Genomic DNA, 20,345 nt, shown 5'->3' with positions numbered 1-20,345 from the left:
GAGGAGAGGAGAGAAAGGGGAACAAATGTGAGGGGTGTCCTAATGGAACATCAGGCCAGGGGGTATAGCTCAAAAATGGCTTTCAGGGAACAAAATAGAAAGAACTCGGGAAATTTCCTCCCCCAAAATGCTGCTTCTCCCAGGGAAGCAGCCCTGGCCCAGCTCTCACCTGGGGGAGCATGGAGGCCTTGAAGCGAGGAGTGAAGTGGCGGTAGGAATCTGGGCGGACAGAGCACTGGGACATGGGATTTTCAGGCTCTCTTTTGGGCTCTGCCACACAAAGAAGAGAACATTAGCTGTAGGATGCTGCTCCTGGGAAGAGTTTGGGAGCAGATATACCTTCAGACGCTGGGTATGTGCATGCATCCAAACCCACAAACCAGGCAAAAATTCTTCTGTCTGTCTGCAGAGTGCACCTGGCCATAGGAAAAGCCCCAGCACTCCAGGACAACCATTTCCCACCTCTCCATCCACCTCCAGAAGCCCCACAGCTAGCAGGAGGTCTGCAGTGAGAGCAGTGGAGGCACCAATGTACATTGAGGCTCTCCAACAAGCCCTGACCCAAACTGCTGCAGCTTCGAGGCTGTGCATCTGTTAACAGAGACACGGGGGGCTTTCATTTCAGCTGAGTTTGGGAGAACCTGCCACCTGGAGGTGACATTGGCTCCCTGCTGTGCCTAGAGGCAGCAGCCAGGAAAACAAGGAGTCCTGGGGAGCAGCAGGAGCTTCCCTCAACACAGACTTCCCTTGGGAAATCCCACCCAAAGGGAAGAGCCCTGAGGAACACGTCCTTGCCCTGCATCTCACAACTCAGAGCACATGTCTGGGTCTGGCTGGACCCTATTAATAATGATCTTTTTTATTTTCCAGGGACAGGTCAAGCTGCCACACAGGTCTGGGCACATTGTGCCCTGAGGGAGCTGAGCTCTGCAGAAGAAAGGAACAGACGCCCCCTTACCGTTTGCTAAATCTCCATGAGACCTCGAGCTCTCCTGCCTCACTCTGGGCCTCACTACAGGCTCCTTGTTCCTCGCTGACTCCATCACAAGGACTGAGGCATCTCTGTCTCCATTGGCCACCATCTCGCTGCTGCCTGCAACAACTGCTTCCTCCTCTGACTCAGAGAAAATACCTAAAAATAAAAATCAGTGAGAGGACAGAACCATCCATGTCCTTCAGGACCACTTCAGGTGTGACTGATGCTTTTCCATTTCTCCCGCCCTGTGGAACAGCCCATCTGTTGGGGTGGAAGGCAAAGCAGCCCTTTCCCCTTGGATATGACCAGCAAGGTGTTTCCTATGGTCTTCAGAAAAGCTCTGCCAGAGGTCCGCGGAGGACGGCAGAGGCCAAAGCAGTACTGAACCCCAGCACATCTAGTTGGCTTTCTCCCAGTCAGGGGAAGGGAAATGCAGACTGGTCTGAGTCTGTAGAAGGGGGAATGGATGGCTCCAAGGATGCTGCTGAGTTAGGTAAGGAGTTTTTCCTAAAACAAGATGAATTTTCCCCTTTCCTGCAAGCACTTCCTCTTACTTGGACATCCTGCTTGGTGGGCAGAGCTGCCATGCAAACATGGTGGTGAGGACAGCAGTGGAAGAGGGGCTGTCTGCCGAGGTGTCTCAGAGGCATCCTTCAGCTTCTCAGAGCTGCCTTCTGTGAAAAGAAGAGGAGTTGGGGAGCTTCCTTCATCCCTCACAGCCCCTTGTCCCTTAAGAAACGGGAGGGATGGAAAGGGAGAGAGACAGGGAGGGGAGAAAAGAAGAACCAGGAGATGAAAGCAGGGAAAGCCAGATGGCAAAAGCTGAAAGACTGAGCAGAAAAGGCAGAGCAGCTCTGCTCAGCACTTCTCCTCCTGTGCAGGCTCCCTCTAATTAATTAGAGATTGTCTTTTGGGGCTAATTATCAGGGCTTACCCCCACAACCTGACTGTCCAAGGGAGGGAAGTAAAGGCACCAACCCCTGTCCTCTGTCATGGAGAGGAGCAGTGGGGGAGCTGCCACCCTACCAGCCCAGCTGATGGGAGGAGATGAACTCACCAGCCCCCTGCAGCAGAGCAGACTCAGAGGAACGAGGCCTGGAAAGGGAAGATCAGTGTCACATCAGGAAGGGATGGAGCAGGGGAAGCAGTGCCCAGCATTGCTGCCCATACCCAGCTGGGGGTGACCTCTCTGCAGGCAGGGCCAGAAAATCCCAGAGGAAGATGGCATCTCCAATGCTGAGGACGTGCTGCTGGTCTGGGGTGAAGGCCACCTGGTGCACTGGCTCCGAGTGCCCGATGTACACCTGGGAGAGAGCAGACCTGGAGCATTTCCACCACCCTGCCAGTCCCTGCAGGATGGGGGGCATGGCACTCCCTGTCCTGCAGAGCCAGTGTCTATGCTCCTCAGCAGGAAATGCCCTCAGAGGCCAGCACCACACCAAGCCTGGGCTTGACCTTCACCACACTGATCTGGAGAAACAAATGGAAGCTGAAAACCCTTGAGGACTTATTGGACAGCTTGGATGGGGCTTGGAACACCTCAGTCTGGTGGAAGGGGGTAAAATTAAATGATCTCTAAGGTCCTTTCCAGCCCAAGCCGTTCTCTGATTCTATGAGCCTTGCTCTCAATACCTGACACCCTGGCTGAGCTGTTTTCTCCTCTGACCCTAGCACAGAGGTAGCACCCACCTCTGTCCCTTGCAGAGGGTCTCACTGGGTGCGAGGCTTCGGCAGCTCCAGCCCATGCTCAGTGCAGGGCATTACCATGAGGTGGGACTAAGGCTGCTGGGCACACTGGGACAAGTGGCACAGAGGGACTTTGCTGAACCTCTAGGGATTCAGAAACAGTTGAGCAGGGTAACACCAACCCCCTTCCCAACCTTTGGGGGCAGTACCTGGAAGTTGGTATCAAAGAGCATCTGGTAGTCCCACACTTTGATGACCTTGTCACCAGCAGTGAGCAGGTACCTGCCATCCCTGCTCAGCACCAAGGAAGAACAGCACAGCTTGTGCACAGGGGACACCTGTGGACAAGAAAGGGCACCAGCAGCATTAACTGACCTAGTTCATGGCTTTACTTACACTTCATCTGGAGTGTGACAAACAAGGACAAACTCAGGCTCACTCTGAGCACATCCACACCAGGATGTTCTTTCCACTAGTGATTCTTTGAAGCCTGTGAGCTCCAGGATGAGCTCATCTCTCATTTAGCCTCTACAGTGACCTGAAGTGCCTGAGCCCCACAAAGACACAAGACCTCAGTGCATGAATTTCACCCTGGAGATCCCACCTCTCGCACCAGCCGTCCCGTTTTCACATCAAGCACCAGGATTTTATTGGAAGATGTGGAGACCAGGAGCTCGTGTTGAGGCACTGGAGCAAAGCAAATTCTTCCAGCAGAGTCCAAGGCCGTGCTGTTCAAATCCAGGATGCTGATGTCCACCCTCAGCAGCTGGGAAACAAGAAACTACTGAGCAAACATCCTGGAGCAGACACTGCAGGATTCTCAGGATTGCTCTTGTGGCTCTCCTAATACGGGGCTGCAGGGCCCCCAAACCCTTCCCACCCAAGGAGGGGCTCCAGGAAATGTCCCTGCTGTCCAGGGCAGCTCACAAAGAGGAGTCAAAGCTGACAGACTACACAGGACTTCTCCAAATTACCTTGCTATGGGACAAATAAGCCAGAGAAAAAGAAACCTTGACTTTGGTCGTTGTATCTCACAGGGCCCTCTCCAAAGCTGCTGCTGCCTCATCTGATGCAGCCTTGGGAACTTCCCCTGTGGCACATCCTCCCCTCCCTAGCCTCCCCCAGGAAGGAGGGGAGCCCATTGGGTACCTCATCAAGAGAGCAGGCCTCCATCACAGTCACAACATACTTGGAAGGGCCCACAAAAGCCAAGAGACGACTGTCCCCACTGACCACCAAAGCATTTGGACCACTCTCAGCATCCCGGGCCACCACGTTGCCTGAGAACCACAGCAAAAGAGTGAAGAGGTTTAGTTTGGCTACTAGGAACAATTTCTTTACTGAAACAGTGGTCAAGAATTGGCACAGGGCAGTGGTGGAGTCTCCACCTGTGGAGGTGTTCAAGAAACATGTAGATATGGCACTTGGGGACAGGGCTTAGTGGGCATGGTGGTGTCGGGTTGATGGTTGGACTTGATGATGGTTGAGGTCTTTTCCAACCTTCATGATTCTATGATTGTACGAAGAAAGGAGCAAAGCCCAGGCTGCAGTCAGCTCATGCTGTGATGGTGCTGCTGACCAGCAAGCTGCAGCTTCTCCTGCCTCCAAATCAGCCTTAGGATAATGTTCTAGCCTAAGAAGCAGCCTCTGTTGTAGAAGATGCGAGAAATTTTATCTGCAACAGCCCAAGCATGCGGTGAGCCCCCTCAAAGACAGGGTGCAGAGACAGGGCTTGTCACCTGGCTGAACCTGTGGTGTTTTCAAGGACAGCAGAACAAAGCCAAGGGAAGAAAATTGAGTCCAGAGTTTTAATTTTTTAACGTGTCAAGAAGCTGTGACATGGATGGCAGATCTCAGCTGCAGCTTGGCTGTCTGAACCCTGCTCAGAATGAAGGCAGTGCCAAACCCGACCACCCTGGTGTCAGCCTTGGGGGGGCAGATAAAAGTCTAAAATTCACCAAAATCAGAGTAATTCTATTCCACCACCAAAATTCCCCTTTGTGTGTCCCTGGAACACAGCCAGGCAGTGTTCAGAGCAGAGTCAAAATATGAAGGCACAGCTGCAGTGCTGTTCCCAAAACTTGGATAATTTTTGACAAATTCCCTAATCTCTCCAAGCCCCTGTTCCTTCTCTGCCCATTTCTTGGGGTAGGATCCTCCTCTTTGTCCAAGGAGTTCCCTTTCCCAGCCCCAACTCAATTCAAACCTGTGCCTTAAACACAACATGGATGTTTCCAACCTTGCCTGGCCCCTGCATGGCTCTGCTGCAGGCAGGATCAGGGAAATGATCCAGTTCAAATAAATTAAACCACACATCCAGAGAACAGAAGGAATCTGAGGCTCAGGAATAAATAAATAGGAAGATTTTACACTTGTGTTGCTTCTAGGCAATGTGCTGCTGAACCCAGAGCTGAGGGCAGGTCTCTGCCATCCCAACCCCTTCAGGACATCAAGCTGAGAGTGTCTGAACCAGGAGGGGTTGGCAGTCACCAGGGTTTGCTCACAGGCATGGTGTAAACACAAACGACATAGCTCAGGGGGTGCATCAGAAATAGCTCTCAGGAGGCTGAGCCTGCTCTGGTGCTCAGATGGCTGTGACACAGAAAAAAAAAAAAAAAAAAAAAGGCAACTCAGAAGCCAAGGGCTTACCCAGGACTCTCAGGACGTGGCTTTTCTGTGGCATGCAGCTGTAAAGAGCCAGAGTTCCCTGCAAACAGGAGCTGAACATGAAATTGCCATCGGGAGAGAAGGTCAGGCCAGTGACCACAGCACGGTGCTGCCTGGAAGAAGGCAGAAAAGATGCAAAAGGGGAGAACAAGGAAACCAACCCCCAGAAGTCAGTAGCAACTGCCTGGACACTCCAGCTCTTTGGTAAACAGAGCAAGGGCAGCACTCCAGTTGTGCCTGGATGGGACATGCTCCCTCCCCCTTGGGAGCATCCTCTGCTCCTCACACTCTGGCTTGCAAGGGCTCCCTGTCCACCTGCTCTCTGGGATGAGCCTTTTCCAACAGCTGACCAGCAGTCCAAAAGGATTTCATAAAGAAATCCCTTGTAGCCTTTATTGGTTGGACTCTTGGCCACCAAGAGCCTTGGCACAGCAGGCTGGTTCTGCCTGAAAACCACTCGGATGGGATGGGAGAGCTGTCAAGCTCAAGAAAAGCACCTTTCCCACCTCTATGATTATGGTTATGGCTGTGGCTGTGTCTGGAGCACAGGAGGCTGAGGGGAGACCTTCTCACTCGCTGCAGCTGTCTGAGAGGAGGTTGTAGCCAGGGGAGTTTGGTCTCTGCTCCCAAGGAACAAGTGACAGAACAAGAGGAAACACTCTCAAGTTGAACAAGGGAGGTTTAAATTGGAGATCAGGAGAAACTTCTTCACTGAAACGATGATGAAACACCAGGACAAGCTGGCTAAGGAGATAGTTGAATCCCCATCCCTGGAGGTGTCAAAAAGCTGTGTAGATGTGGTGCTGAGGGACAGGGTTTAGCTTTGGACCTGGTGGAGTTGGATTAATGGTTGGACTCAACGATCTTAAAGATCTTTTCCAACCAGAAGGATTCTGTGGTTCTCACCAGAACACCCAGTCAGCCCCAGGGTAGCTCCCCTGCCCGTGCTCACTTGTGCTCCAGCAGCAGGTCGGAGGCAGCCAGACTGAAGGTCCTCACCATCCCACTGTCAAAGCCACAGGCCAGGATCTGCTGGGTGGGGTGGAAGGCCACAGCACACGGCATCTCCTCTGCAGCTGTGAAGTCGTACAGCTGTGGGGAAGAGACACACTGCGTAAAGTTGTACCTAACACCAAACAGCCCCAGAGCTCCAGCACAAGAGTCCCCCGAACAGAAATCTCACCTGGATCTAAAGTCCTGTGAAATCTTTGGGCATTTAGGTAAAGCCTTTGGGTATTGTGTTAAAAAAACAATATTCAAAAGATGGAGGAAAAGAAAATATTTTTGTTTAATGATGCTTTCAGAAGGGCCAATTATGCATGAAGCTAAACCCCTCAGAACTCCCTACTCCAGAGGGATTTCATGCCCAAGGTGCCCCCCACGCTTCAGGAAGGACATTTGAGGGCTCTTGAACCATGAAGCTTTGATAACCTGACTAACCAGAGATTAGGCAGACTACTAATAAATGCGAGACACCTCCTGACCCTCCTCTCACCTACCTGCTGCATGGACACCAGGTCCCAGACTCGGATGGTACCATCCTGAGACACTGTTGCCATCTGCTTCCAAGTCCCCTCCACCGAGCAGGCCACAACAGAGTCCTCGTGAGAACGCATGAGGGTGTGGTAGCCCTGGGACTGGATGTCCAGGTAGCCCAGGTTACCAGCAGCTGTCGTGCACAAGACTTTGCAGCTGTCAGGGCTGATGCAGACAGAACTCACTGGAGCCTCATGCTCTGGGGAAAGAGCCAGGAGTCAGCCAAACCCCCACTTGGAAAAGGAGCAGCAGCTGGTGCACAGCTCCCAAAACAAATTCTCATTCAGGACTGAGTGTGGGTTTGATTTTAGTGACACATCACTCTCTGCTATTTCCAGAAGTCCCTGGACTCTGCTACTAGCATGGTTGTTTAAAGAGTGAAAACCTGCTCAGCTTTTCCCCTCGTTTTTCAGGGACAGGAGAGCCATGGTCACACAGGCACAGAAATACAGACTGAGTGCCTGCTCTCAGCCAGCAGATCCTACCTTTCTCCTACCAGTTACAAGAATGAATGTGAATAATTGTTGTTGAAGGAAGAGACTTCCAAGCCAGCCACCCCCAGCAACAACAGGCATCAAAGCTACCCTTGTTCCTGAGAATTGCTCTGGGAGAGATATTGCTGGAGCTTTGGCTTCACAGCAGCAGGCTGATGGAGATGTAGAGCTCAGAAGCACCAGTCCCAGCTCTACTCACCTGCCTCTAAGACAACAGCTGAGAAATCCAGTGGCCACAGCCGCAGGTACCCATCTTCTGACCCCGTGGCACAGAAGGTTGAGGAGACACTAATGCTGTTGATAGCAATCCCAGGGCCTGGAACCCAAACAACAACACCCCCCTGCACACTTGGAGCAAGACAACTCAAACTGAGGGTTGCCCCATCCAACAGCTGCCTTCAGTGGTCCACCCACTCCAGAGGCCCAAGTCTCAGAAGCAGGAGCCAGGACTCAAAATTCCAGCCCTCCTCTCTACCATCATGCAACTCTCACCAGAAAATTCCTACTGCTGGTTTAAGCCAGCCATATTTCTGCCTTGAACAGGATTGTGTGGCAAGGAACATCCTAGATCAACTGCCTGAGACAAAACCCCCTTTCATTCCCTTCTCTCAGACCTTCTTCTGCAGTGTAGCAAGAAGGGAGAGAGGATGCAGATCTAAAGAAATCAGGATTTTTTGAGTTCTGCATGAAGTCCATGGGTCAAAGCACAAGCACAAGCAGGAGGACACCCGAGGACATTGTTTCATCTCCTCTTGGGCATTTTCTCTCCGGTGAAGTGAGAACTGGAGTTACATAGCCCTCAAAGGGGCCAGCTCTAGATTAATTAGCTCAATTTGCCAAAGCAAGCTAGGCACTAAGTTTGAAGATATCAGAGCAATCAAACTTGAAAGTGAATTCTTCTTGAAAAGTAACTCAAAATTTAAAATGAAGGGAATAGCTGCAGGTGCTTTGAAGCTGTGCTACTTCAGATCCAGCAACAAAAAACTCCCAAACACTCTGCACAGGCTGAATAATGAAAAAAGAAAAAAAACACCCCAAATGCCGCTTTTTCATTGATCTGCTTAGCACTTTTTCCATCTCTACATTAAGATTCCCATCAGCAAATTACGACCTTGTTTCATGCTTTTCTCTGAAAGTGCAATCAGGATTGAAAATACTAAAATCCTTTCTTCAAACAACACTGTGCTGCACTCAGGAAGATGAGCTGCAGCACTGAGGAGGCCAATCACTAGCAGTGACTAACCAACCCCTAGTAATCCTTACCAACTAGTTGGTTTATTAATTTCTGCCCCCGAGGCTGGCTGTAGGGTGCTCCTACCTGTGCTGCTGCCTGCCCTTGGTGCAGGTAGGAGCCTCCGGGCGCTCCTCACGCAGATGTTCTTGTAGTCCACCTCCAGGACGTGGCCACTCTTGCTGCAGACAAAGCTGGAAAGGAGACAGGTTCTGCTCCAGCACTCCAGGGTTCGGAAAAACTGGAATGGTTTAGGTAAAGCCAGCTTGGGTAAGCTGTTAAATTCTTTGCCCAATGGAAAGGGAATGGTTCACAGCAACCCAAGAGGTCGAGGAGGAGGTGTCTGAGGACACCTTTCCAGGGGCTGCTCTACAAATCTATGACCAAACTTCTTGGTTTATTCCCTGCCCTTTTGAAAGGTTAATTAGCAAGAGTCAAAAGCTCAGCTCTGCCACAGGACACAGGCTGCTGACACCTCTGCTGGTATGGAACAAGATGTGGTAGAGCCAGAACCGAGACCTGGCTTTCATGACTAAAATAAACCAAAAAATGTACCCATCTAGATGCAAGGGGACCATGACCCTCAGGATGGGGAGAGATTCATTAAATACAGCAAAACATCCCCCTGCCAAGAGGAAAGACCTGTTTCTTGGGCTCCTCTGCTAGCAGCTGGGCCGCTTGCGGGCAGTGAAGTGGCCTCAGGAGGGGAGAGGCTCCCCCAGCCCCAGAAGGCACCTGGATTTTTGCAGAACCCCCCAAAGGAAATGCCATGCTCCTGCAGAGCAAGGGGGAAGGGAGCTGTGGGGCTCCCTCCTGGCAGACTGTCCCAAGGAGGGTGATGGTCCTTACAGCGTGCGGTCCTCCGGCTCCCGCTGGGCCACGTGTCCCTCCTGGAAGGTCAGGTCAGTGAATTCCAGGGAATGGTACTCGCCCAGGCTGAGGGGACAGCAGCGCAGTGCCCCGCTCCGCACTCGCCACAGCCTGATGTTGTCCTGGCCACACGACACCATCCTGGTGAGATGGTGAGAGACAGGGTGAGAACCAGGGCAGGACTTCTCCAGCAGGGACATCCCCGTGCTGCACCTCCAATCCTGGGGTCAGTTCTGGGACCCTCAGGAGCAGAAGGACATTGAGGGGATGGAGAGTGTCCAAAGAACGGAATGGAGCTGGGGAAGGGTCTGGAGCACAAAGTCTGCCCAGGAGGGGCTGAGGGCCCTGGGGGTGCTGATCCTGGAGCAGAGGAGGCTGAGGGGAGACCTTGTGGCTCTCTGCAGCCCCCTGAGAGGAGGTTGGAGCCAGGGGGGGTCGGGCTCTGCTCCCAAGGAACAAGGGATGGGACAAGAGGAACTTCTGGCCTCAAGTTGTGCCAGGGGAGGTTTAGGTTGGAGCTGGGGAACAATTTCTCCCTGGAAAGGGTTGTCAGGGCCTGGCACAGGCTGCCCAGGGCAGGGCTGGAGTCCCCATCATCCCTTTGCAGGAGGGGTTGCAAAGCTGTGGAGATGTGGTGCTGAGGGACATGGTTTAGCACTGGACTCGGCAGTTGGATTTGTTTATCTTAAAGGTCTTTTCCAACCAGAACAATTCTGTGATTCTATAGCCCTGGTGAAAGGTCAGTGCCCCATGGGCAAACCAGACCAGAAATGGCAACCAGACAGCTGCAGCACTATGATTCCCCCAGTAACCATGCCAGAACCAGTCCTTTTGAGGTACTCTCTTTACACCCTACCTGGTATCATCAAAAAAAGCAATCTTCAAGGTCTGGATGTCCACATCAGTGTGTGCTTTAGCCAGCATGGCCACCTCTCCACCACGGGTCACCTGAGCAGCGTTCCACACCACCACCACCTGAAGTGAGAAGATAACTCTGGCAAAGCTGCTCAAACATGGAAACCTTGGCAGCAAAAGAGCTTTTCCTCACAGCAGCTGCCTAGGTGCAACGGGAGCCTGCCCTGCAGCTGGGCACAAGGTATCAGTGGCAGGGCAGAAGAACAAAAACCTCTCAAAGAGAGGGTTTAGGACACTCCAAGAGCTTTGCAAAGCTTCATAGCAATATATTTGTCTGGAATCCATAATTACAGGCTCCAAATCCCAGGGCTGCCTGGCAACAGGGCTCAGATTGGGAAAGAAAACCCCCAGAGGATCAAACCCTCTCCCCAAAAGACAGGTGAGGAAATGCAGATGCTTTGATGCTTTGGCTTTCAGAACAGAGTTAAAACCAGACCTGGCATCACCCTGAGAGAGGAGCTCCTGACCAGCCCCCCAGCATTCCCCCCTTCTCCCATCCTGATTCTGCCCTATTGATCCCCAGCTCCCACCCCAGCTCATCGACCGCTGCTGCGTGCTGGGAGCAAGGCAAGGAGAGCAGCTTCACCTTCCCTGCAGGCAGCAGGCACAGCAAACTGCTGGGGTTGGCAACAAGGGATGGAGGGGATGAAAATGGCACCGCTGCTAAAGCAAAACAACCCAGCCCCATGGCACTGTGTTCTTCTTGACTGCTGCACAGGGGATCTGTGTCACCCCTGAGCTCCAACTGTGGGTGGCAGCTCCAGCACCTCAGCAGCAATGCCTCTGACAGGTTCAACCTTGTGTCTAAATGCTACAAAGAAAGCTTTTTTTTTAGTGCAGCCCAGAAAACTAGCTGTATCTTTGGCTGCATCAAGAGAAGCATGGCCAGCAGGTTGAAGGAAGTGATTCTTCCCCTCTACTCTGCTCTCATGAAACCCCACCTGGAGTACTGCATCCAGTTCTGGAGTCTCTATTACAAGGAAGACATGGATGTGCTGGAGTGTGTCCAGAGAAGGGCCATGAGGTTGATCATGGGGCTAGAGCCCTCTGATCTTCTTATGAAGACAGACTGAGAGAGTTGGGGTTATTCAGTCTGGAGAGGAGAAGGCTCTGAGGAGACCTTATGGTGGCCTTCCAATATCTGAGGGGGCTACAAGAAAGCTGGAGAGGGACTTTTTAGGATGTCAGGGAGTGACAGGACATGGGGGAATGGATTCAAACTGGAGGAGGGGAGATTAAGATTGGATGTTAGGAAGAAGTTCTTCCCCATGAGGGTGGTGAGACACTGGCACAGATTGCCAGCAGAGGTGGTGGAAGCCCCATCCCTGGAAGTTTTTAAGGCCAGGCTGGATGGGGCTCTGAGCAACCTGATCTGGTGGGAGGTGTCCCTGCCCAAGGCAGGGGATGGCACTGGATGAGATTTAAGGTCCCTTCCAACCCAAACCATGTTTCTGATTCCATGGTTCTACATCAAAGAAAGCCCAGAGCAGACATTTTTCTGCAAAATAACCATGTAACCTGGGGAGAGCCACCTCAAGTTGCTTGTTCAGAGGGCAGGGAACACTCCCAACCCCAGGTTTCAGCTCTCACCGTTTTTCCCTGCCCGTCCTTCCCGACGCTGCACAGCACAGCTCCACTGTAGGAAAAGCTGCAAGAAGAGGCCACCTGGTGAGAGGCAAATCCTCTCACCCCGAGTCCACATCAGTGGGGAAGAAAAGGAGACAAGTTCTGAGTCCAGGGAGACAACAAGACCTGAGGGATGAGCTCAGGAGGGAGCTGGCAGCCTATGGGCCTCTCCAGCTGCTGGCAGGTCTGGGTGACAAACCCAGGCAGCTGAAGGAGAGCTGTGACTGCCCCCCCTGGTTTATCCCACCCAGCTAGCAGAGAAACACTGCCCACATCAATGCATCCCTGCCCCCAGGGACACCCACCTCAGGCATGAGAGGGAGTGGACGTGGGCTTTAAAGACTGAGAGGCAGCTGCCTGTTGGGAAGTCCCAGAGCCTCACCACGCCAAGGGGACCAGTCTGTGCTGAGGCCAGCAAGGTGCTGCTGCCATTGAAGGCCAGTGCTGACACCTGTGGGAAGCACCAGGGGGTGGAGATTAGGAGAAACTTCTTCACTGAAAGGATAATTAAACACTCAGACAGGCTGCCCAGGGGTGTGGTTGAATCCCCATCCCTAGAGGTGTTGAAAAGCTGTGTAGATGTGGTGCTGTGGGACAGGGTTTAGCTCTGGGCTTGGCAGAGTTGATGATCTTAAAGATCTTTTCTAGCCAGAAAAATCTGGCGATCCTATAACTCTGAGAGCTGGGACTAGCAGAAGAGCTGGGCTCCAAGGCCAGCATTGCTGTATGGCTGTATGAAAACCTAGGCTCACCTTCTCTGTGTGTCCCATGAAGAACCTCTGCTCTCCAGTCTGGATCTGCAGGGACACTATGACAGCGTGGCAGGGGTAGACCACTTCAGAGCTGTCCCGAGTCCACAGTGCCTGTGGAGCCAAGACAGGAATAAGAGGGCTACAGATCTTCCAGAGCTGTCCCAGGACCCAGGCTAGACCTGCAGAGGTTTCCTCAACAGATCTGATGCACTTGTGCAGGTGACAGATGCTCTTCCATACAAATACTCTTCTAACTCACAAAGAAAAAATCAGAGCCCAGCCAACATCCAGTGGATTTACTGTACCAGTCATCTCTACTACATGAACATCAGCTCCAAGGAAAATCATGTTGTTGGCAGAGCCTTAGACCAGCTGAACCAAAAGGACCCTTCTTTCCCTAACACAGAATACAAGCTGGGCTCCTGCAAGGCATCATGGCCCAGGAGACAATCCAGCCCAGCCCTTTCTTCCCAGACTCATTCAAAGAGGCTCTAGTTTAAACATGTTCAAACACAGAAGCCACGAGATCCAAGGACCCAATCGTTCCTAATTCACCATCCTAACAGTAGATCTGTGCACAACCATAAGCTTGTGCTCATCTGCTCTGGGGACACATCCCCATAAAAGGTGGCACTCAGCTGCCTTTCCTGCCTCTGAAAAATCAATCTGTAACTACACAAGCCCTCCCAAACCCTCCAAGCTACTGACCCATTTGGTGCTGCAGCCTCCAAAGCCAATAATCATCCGCAGCTTCAGGATGGGGTCTGGGAAGAGCCTCTGGAAAACAAGAGAACCAGAGAGGACTGTGGCACTTCGTGCCGAGCTCCTCCACCCTTGGAGCTCTCCTGCTACAGGGCCACTCCAAGACATGCTCTGAGCAAATTAGTAGAGGCATAGCTGGCTTAAAGTCAGTGCATTCAACCACAGGGTCCCTCTTGCAAGGCAAATACGGTACTAGTGGAAAAAGGAGCTGCTGGTGAGAAAAAAATTGTGTCCAGTCCTGGAGTCTTCAACACAAGAGGGACACAGAGCTGTTGGATGAGCCCAGTGGCCATGGACATGATGAGAGGCTGAAGCAGTTCTGCTCTGGAGCCAGGCTGAGAGAGTTGGGGGTGTTCAGCCTGGAGAAGAGAAGGCTGCAATGGGGAGACCTTAGAGCACCTTCCAGTGCCTGAAGGGGCTCCAGGACAGCTGGGGAGGGACTTGGGACAAGGGCCTGGAGAGATGTTAACAGTTTTAAACTGGGAGAGATTGAGAGGAGATCTAAGGGAAGAAATTCTTTGTTGTGAGGGTGCTGAGCCCCTGGCTCAGGTTGCCCCGAGAAGCTGTGGCTGCCCCATCCCTGGCAGTGTTGAAGGCCCCAGGTTGGATGGGGCTTGGAGCAACCTGGGCTGTGGGAGGTGTCCCTGACCATGGCAGGGGGTTGGAACTGGATGAACTTTAACGGTTCCTTCCAACCCAAACCTGTCTGGGGTTCTATGAAAAATAATGCCAGCAGAAGGACTCCATAGGATTCACTGACATTCTATCCTGTTTTCCTCCTGCCTGGCTCACAAGCATCACCCTGTAAGTGTCCCAAAGCCACCCTGGGGCTGCTGTGGCTCCTCAGTGCTTCACCCACCTCCCCCAAATTTCTGTGGATGGTCCTTTTGCTCCTTTGGTGACCGTACACCTGCATGCCACTGTCATTGGCAGCCACTGGCTGCCCTGCGTCCCCAGCACTGTGTGGACTCTGGTTCTTCTCCAGCTCCTGGCCTGCAGCAGACATGGCTCCACGGGGCCCTGGGGCTGTCAGCTGAACCTTTGGGATGCTTTTTGGAATCACAGGACACCGGCGTGGCTTCTGAGAAAGAGGAAAACCCCAGAGGTCAGCCCTCCAGCCAGCATAAGGCAGGGACAGGTGGACACTCTGCAGCCATGCTGACACCAAGGCAGAGGGACAGCCCCCTGGGGGTCCCCATCTGAACCAGACACTCTCCCAGTGTTGTCCATGCAAATCAGAGCCTCAGGAGTGATCCAGCCCGACAGGCTCTGGAAGAGCTGCCCCATCTCCAGTGAGCAGAGGAGGCTGAAGGCTCGTGGCCACTGCTCATTCCCCATCTAGAGTTTGAAGACAAACCTAGTTGCTGCCTTGGCTGAGACAGAGAGGACAAATGTCTGGAGATGATGAGGTACTTGGCATTTATCTCTGCTCTGTGCTAGACCAGCCTGAACCACCTCATCATCAATTCTGGGGCTGTGGCCAACAGCCCATGCCCAGCTCAGGGCTCTGACCTGCCTGCTCAGCTGCTAACAACAACAAGCAGCTTCTACATCCTAAATAAAGGAACTTCAAGATAAGACAGGGGGAAAAACTCCACAGGAGGCAGAAAGGAAGATCCAGTCTCCTCCATGGTGCACTTACAGCTTTGGGACTGGTTATCTGGTGGACAAGGGACAATTGGTCATGGACGGCTTTGCTGAGTGTCACAGGCTGGTGGTCAGGGTCCTCTAAGATGTGGCCACCTTGGGTGACACAAGAAGAGAGTTGGGCTCTTTTGGAAACCCAAGATGTCCTCCTGGAGTCTGGACTGCTGTTCCCAGCATTCCCACGTGGACAGCTCTTCTGGATGGAGTCATATGGCAGCTTGGATCCCTCAGCTGGGAACCTGAGCAAAATCAGAGGAAGGTGTTGGGTCACTGGGACACTGCACCCAGGAACCTGACGTGGTAACTCACTGCCTGCCACAAAAGGTTCTTCACTGTCTCCTGTAAGATTCCCCTGCTTTCCCCTCTCTTCTCCCAAACACAGGGATATTAAAGCACTTCCCAGGTCTGATCTACACTGTGACTTTCCAGGGGATAGCTGTATCCATGGGCTGAGGTCAACTGTCTGAGGTTCAAAAAGGCCAAGTGCCAGGTCCTCCACTTGGGTCACAACAACCATGGGCAATGCAGCCATGGGCTTGGGGAAGAGAGCAGCTGGAGAGTGCTCAGTGGAAAAAGACCTGGGGGTACTGATCAGCAGTGGCTAATTATGAGGCAAGTGTGTGGCCAAGAAGGCCAGCAGCATCCTGGCTTGTATAAGCATGACTGTGGCCAGCAGGAGCAGGGCAGGGATTGTCCCCTTGTGCTGGGCACTGGGGAGGCTGCACCCCCAATCCTGGGGTCAGTTCTGAGACCCTCAGGAGCAGAAGGACATTGAGGGGATGGAGAGTGTCCAGAGAAGAGAATGGAGCACAAAGTCTGACCAGGAGGGGCTGAGGGCCCTTGGGGTGCTGATCCTGGAGCAGAGGAGGCTGAGGGGAGACCTTGTGGCTCTCTGCAGCCCCCTGAGAGGAGGTTGGAGCCAGGGGGGGTCGGGCTCTGCTCCCAAGGAACAAGGGATGGGACGAGAGGAACTTTTGGCCTCAAGTTGTGCCAGGGGAGGTTTAGGTTGGAGCTGGGGAACAATTTTTTTACTGAAGGAGTGATCAAGCTTGGAACAGGCTGCCCAGGGATGGGATGTGATGATCTTGGAGGTCTTTTCCAACCTTAATGATTCTATCACTCTGTGTTTCTAGCTCAGGTGCCACACACTTCAGGCAAGCTGACACTGCTGATGAGCTTCAACTCATGATCAACAGAGCTCCTCAGCCATGATGGGAGCTGCTCACCAAAGCTAAAAGGTTCCATCTGCCCCTGATGAAGCATTCCTACCTGATGTAGTCATAGAGGTCATGCCACTTCTGTCCCTTTGGCACAGGGAAAGCCATTTCCCGCGGCATGGGAGAGAGCCCGTGGCAGGCCAGGTCAGCTTGCTGGGCCTTGGAGAAGGTCACACCTGGTGACAAAGAGATAAAGACTGAGTGTTATCCAAGGGCCATGGAGCAGGCTGAAATTGTGTGTGTCCTGTAGGACACAAGCACAAACCAGTTCCTTCTTGGAGGACACCTGAAAACAAAAGATTACAGCCCCCAGGTCTGTAACACACCAACACATCTTGGGACAAGAATGTTCTCAACCTCCACAAAAGACACCAGAGCATCAACCTTTGGTGTTAGAAACCCCCCAGGCCCAAGATTCCCTTAGTTTTCTATCCAGTGGCCCAGCAGTTCCAGATGGTCTCTGTTGAGGTTCTGTTCTTGCTTCTTTCTTTCAGGTGTTTGTAACTTCATAAAAGTCCTCAAGACATAAGGGGCTTCTGGACCCAAAAGGAATCATTTATAAGATTCTCCTCATTGATGTTCCAGTGGGCTGGTCGGGTTGGGTAGATTTCCAGACAAAGAAAAGCAAAAACAAAGGTTTTTGTGGCTCTCTGCCACACTGAGCAGGTGGATAAGAAAAGTAGGCTGGAAGATTTCTTAAACAAAAAACCCTGAAAGGTTCTTCCAGCAGATAACAAGCCTTGGAGAAGTGAAGCTTGGTAACACCTTTAAGTTTTTTTCCCCTGTGAAAAAAAAATCTAACTTCAGTAAGACACTTTACTTTCATTCAGCTTTTTACATTCCAGCTTTTACAGCTGGAAAACGAGAGGACACTTTCCTCCAGGGGTTGGGAGATGGTATTCAGCAGATCATGTGAAACCTTCACCTTGCACCAGGACCCTTCCTGCTTCATGTTGTGTTGCTGCAATCACAGCAGCCTAGAGCTCTGCCAGCATCAACAGCAAACCCCAAAACAGCTTTAAACCCCCTTGGGTTCCAGCCAGACTGGGCTGAAGTGTGCCAGGAGGAACCAGAAGCTACTCCGAGGTCACAGCTCCTCACCTGGCTCAAAGAGCAGGTCACTGGTGCAGAGGTTCTTCACCAGGAGGCTGGAGCAGAGCTTGACACCCTTCAGGTGGCTGTACCGGCGGCTGAGGTAGAGGGAGAGGATGGAGGGGAGGTCGAGCACCAGGCAGGTCCAGCGAGTGTCCACAGGGGCTGCTCCTGCTGGACCTGGGGAGAAGAGGGGCAGGTGGGAAAAGATGCTACAGGCCCTGGAGCTCGTGGAGTGAGAGACACAAGATGAACGCAGTACAGTGAAATGTATTAGCAGGCAGGACACCAGCTGAGCTGGGAAAATGATAGAATCATGGAATGGTTTGGGTTAGAAGGGACCTTAAAACTCACCCAGTGCCAACCCTGCCATGGTCAGGGATACCTCCCACAGCCCAGGGTGCTCCAAGCCCCATCCAGCCTGGGGCCTTCAACACTGCCAGGGATGGGGCAGCCACAGATCTCAGGGCAACCTGGGCCAGGGGCTCAGCACCCTCACAACAAAGAATTCCTTCCTAATGTCTAAAAAAGTAAAGAATGAAGAAGCAGCCCTGCTGCCCTCACAGACAAACACACCCAGCCTGACACTGTACCCCACTGCTTGGGACAAGGGGGACATCTCTCCCAGCAGCCAAGGGTCTCCTGCTCAGGACCACCACTCCTCACTCTTCTCAAAACCCATCAAGTTGACTTCTGAATTCCATTTCTTTACTAACGATTTCTTTGGTGGGGCTGTGCCATCCTGGCCATGAGCAGCCCCAGCACCACATGGGCTACTTACTACATCTGGATGTCCCAGGAGCGTGGTGGCACGCTGAGCCATTGGCTGCTCCATAGAGGAAGGGGAACTGAAGCCAGGTGGCCGTGGACTTGAACTCCTTAAAGAGGCTGGAAAAGGAGATGCGAACCACCTGGTTTTCCTAAGACAGAGCATACACAGCACTTCAGTCACCCTGGTGGCCTCATGAGGGAAATCATGAAGTCACAGACTGGAATGGAAGGAACCTTCAAGATCACCTCATTCAACCCCCTGCCACAGCCAGGGACACCTCCCAGCAGCCCCATCCAACCTGGGGCCTTCAACACTGCCAGGGATGGGGCAGCCACAGCTTCTGGGGGCAACCTGGGCCAGGGGCTCAGCACCCTCACAACAAAGAATTCCTAAAAAAATGTTGCTGAGAAGGTGCGTGGATGTGTCCTCTGCTTGCAGTAAAAATGCCCCAAGGATGGAAACCATCTCCAGGCTGGGGTGACCCACCAGCATCGAGCAAGACCAAGTCCTGCATCCCTAACGCACAGGACACTGCTCCTTCTGTGAGGCCACACACAACACTAATTATGTCAGCTTAACGAGGCCACCTCAAGTCACCTACCTCGGTAACGACATCCAGGTGGACAAGGAAGTGCTTGCCAGGCATGGGCCTGAAGAGCAGGTAGAGGTACCGTCCCACCAGCCCCAGCGACTGGGTCTCTGTCCGAGGCAGCTGCAGGTAGCTGCTGGCGGGGACGGAGCCCCGGATCCGGTAGACAGTTCCCTTCAGCCTCTTGTCCTTCCAAAACCACGGAAAGGGGGGACAAGGGGTGTCAGCGCTGCACACCCGTGACCGGTGTCCCCTCCCCCTGTGGTGCCGGTGTCCCCGTTACCGTGAGGGCGGCCACGTCCCCGTCCCTGGCAGAGCGCTTCCACTCCTCCACACGGAAATGCTTGAAGACGTTCAGGTACGGGCGCTGCCAGGCTGCCGGTACCGGCACCGGGATCGGCGGGGGGACAGTTCCCCCACCGGGACGTCCCCTGTTACCTTCCGTACCGCGGACCCCACCGATCCCAGCGTGTGCCAGCATTCCTCACCCTGTTGGCACCCTGTGTCTGGGTGCCCCCAGCCCCGGTGTGCCCTGGGCCCCGGAGGCCCCGCACCCCACTGACAGCCCCGTTATCCCTGGCTTCGGCACCTCCGTGCTCCCAGTCCCCCCCCGACCCAAGCCCTCTCCCCGGCACCCCCATCCCCGGTGATCGCCCCGTACTCAATGATGTCCCCGTTACCGCCATTACCGGATCCTCCCTCCAGCCCCGCAGTCACCCTCCTGCCTGGCGCCCGGTGCTGACCCCGGTCCCTCCGTGCCGTGAGCCCCCCACCAGCCTTGGCACCTCCACGCCCCAGCCCTGTTGGCACCCCCGTTACCCCCCATGTTCTGAGTCCCCCAGCCCCGGTGACGCCCCGTGTTCCGAAATCTGCCGTCCCGGTGTCTCCCCCGGTACCCCGTATATCCCCCCCCGGTACCCCGTGTGTGTGTCCTCCCCTCCCCCGGTACCCCGTGTGTGTGTGTCCTCCCCTCCCCCGGTCCCCCGTGTGTGTGTCCTCCCCCCCGGTACCCCGTGTCTCCCCCGGTACCCCGTGTGTGTGTCCTCCCCTCCCGGGACCCCGTGTGTGTGTCCTCCCCTCCCGGGACCCCGTGTCTCTCCCGGGACCCCGTGTGTGTGTCCTCCCCTCCCGGTACCCCGTGTGTGTGTCCTCCCCTCCCGGGACCCCGTGTCTCTCCCGGGACCCCGTGTGTGTGTCCTCCCCTCCCGGTACCCCGTGTGTGTGTCCTCCCCTCCCGGGACCCCGTGTCTCTCCCGTGTCTCCCGTGTCTCCTCCCCTCCCCCCCCGCTACCTGCCGCCATGGCGCGCGCTACCGGCTCAACCGTCCCGCGCGGCAGCCGCCAATCTGCGCGCGCCGCCACGCCCCGAGGGGAGGGGTTTTAATCACGTGACACCCCCTAGCGCCCCTCCCCCTCGGGCACTGCCCGCCCCCCCCGCCCCTCCATCCCGGTCCGGTCCGGGGCTCCCGGTGCGATCGCGATAGAGGCGGAAACGAACCCTGGGGGGGCGGGGG

The 20,345-nt window shown here is 53.9% G+C and overlaps 1 protein-coding gene across 1 annotated transcript in view; it reads right to left on the bottom strand.

Annotated features, from left to right (window-relative positions):
• WDR90 (WD repeat domain 90) overlaps positions 1-20,159 on the bottom strand; it is a 44,606-nt gene extending 24,447 nt beyond the window's left edge. The window contains 27 exon segments of the mRNA XM_030459703.1: positions 170-270; positions 959-1,132; positions 1,531-1,650; positions 2,034-2,071; positions 2,147-2,280; positions 2,872-3,000; positions 3,267-3,428; positions 3,812-3,942; positions 5,312-5,442; positions 6,282-6,421; positions 6,829-7,064; positions 7,559-7,675; positions 8,678-8,784; positions 9,440-9,601; positions 10,317-10,435; positions 11,966-12,023; positions 12,307-12,452; positions 12,754-12,864; positions 13,462-13,530; positions 14,375-14,596; positions 15,158-15,401; positions 16,432-16,555; positions 17,481-17,651; positions 18,253-18,391; positions 18,845-19,021; positions 19,116-19,207; positions 20,124-20,159. Of these exon segments, the coding sequence (XP_030315563.1) occupies positions 170-270; positions 959-1,132; positions 1,531-1,650; positions 2,034-2,071; positions 2,147-2,280; positions 2,872-3,000; positions 3,267-3,428; positions 3,812-3,942; positions 5,312-5,442; positions 6,282-6,421; positions 6,829-7,064; positions 7,559-7,675; positions 8,678-8,784; positions 9,440-9,601; positions 10,317-10,435; positions 11,966-12,023; positions 12,307-12,452; positions 12,754-12,864; positions 13,462-13,530; positions 14,375-14,596; positions 15,158-15,401; positions 16,432-16,555; positions 17,481-17,651; positions 18,253-18,391; positions 18,845-19,021; positions 19,116-19,207; positions 20,124-20,133 (3,564 nt within the window). The 5' untranslated portion in view covers positions 20,134-20,159.
• Between the last annotated feature and the right edge of the window lie 186 nt (positions 20,160-20,345).

The sequence above is a fragment of the Calypte anna genome, chromosome 14, assembly GCF_003957555.1.
Source record: "Calypte anna isolate BGI_N300 chromosome 14, bCalAnn1_v1.p, whole genome shotgun sequence".
NCBI lineage: Eukaryota > Metazoa > Chordata > Aves > Apodiformes > Trochilidae > Calypte > Calypte anna.
This window is presented reverse-complemented; position numbering and strand designations above follow the sequence as displayed.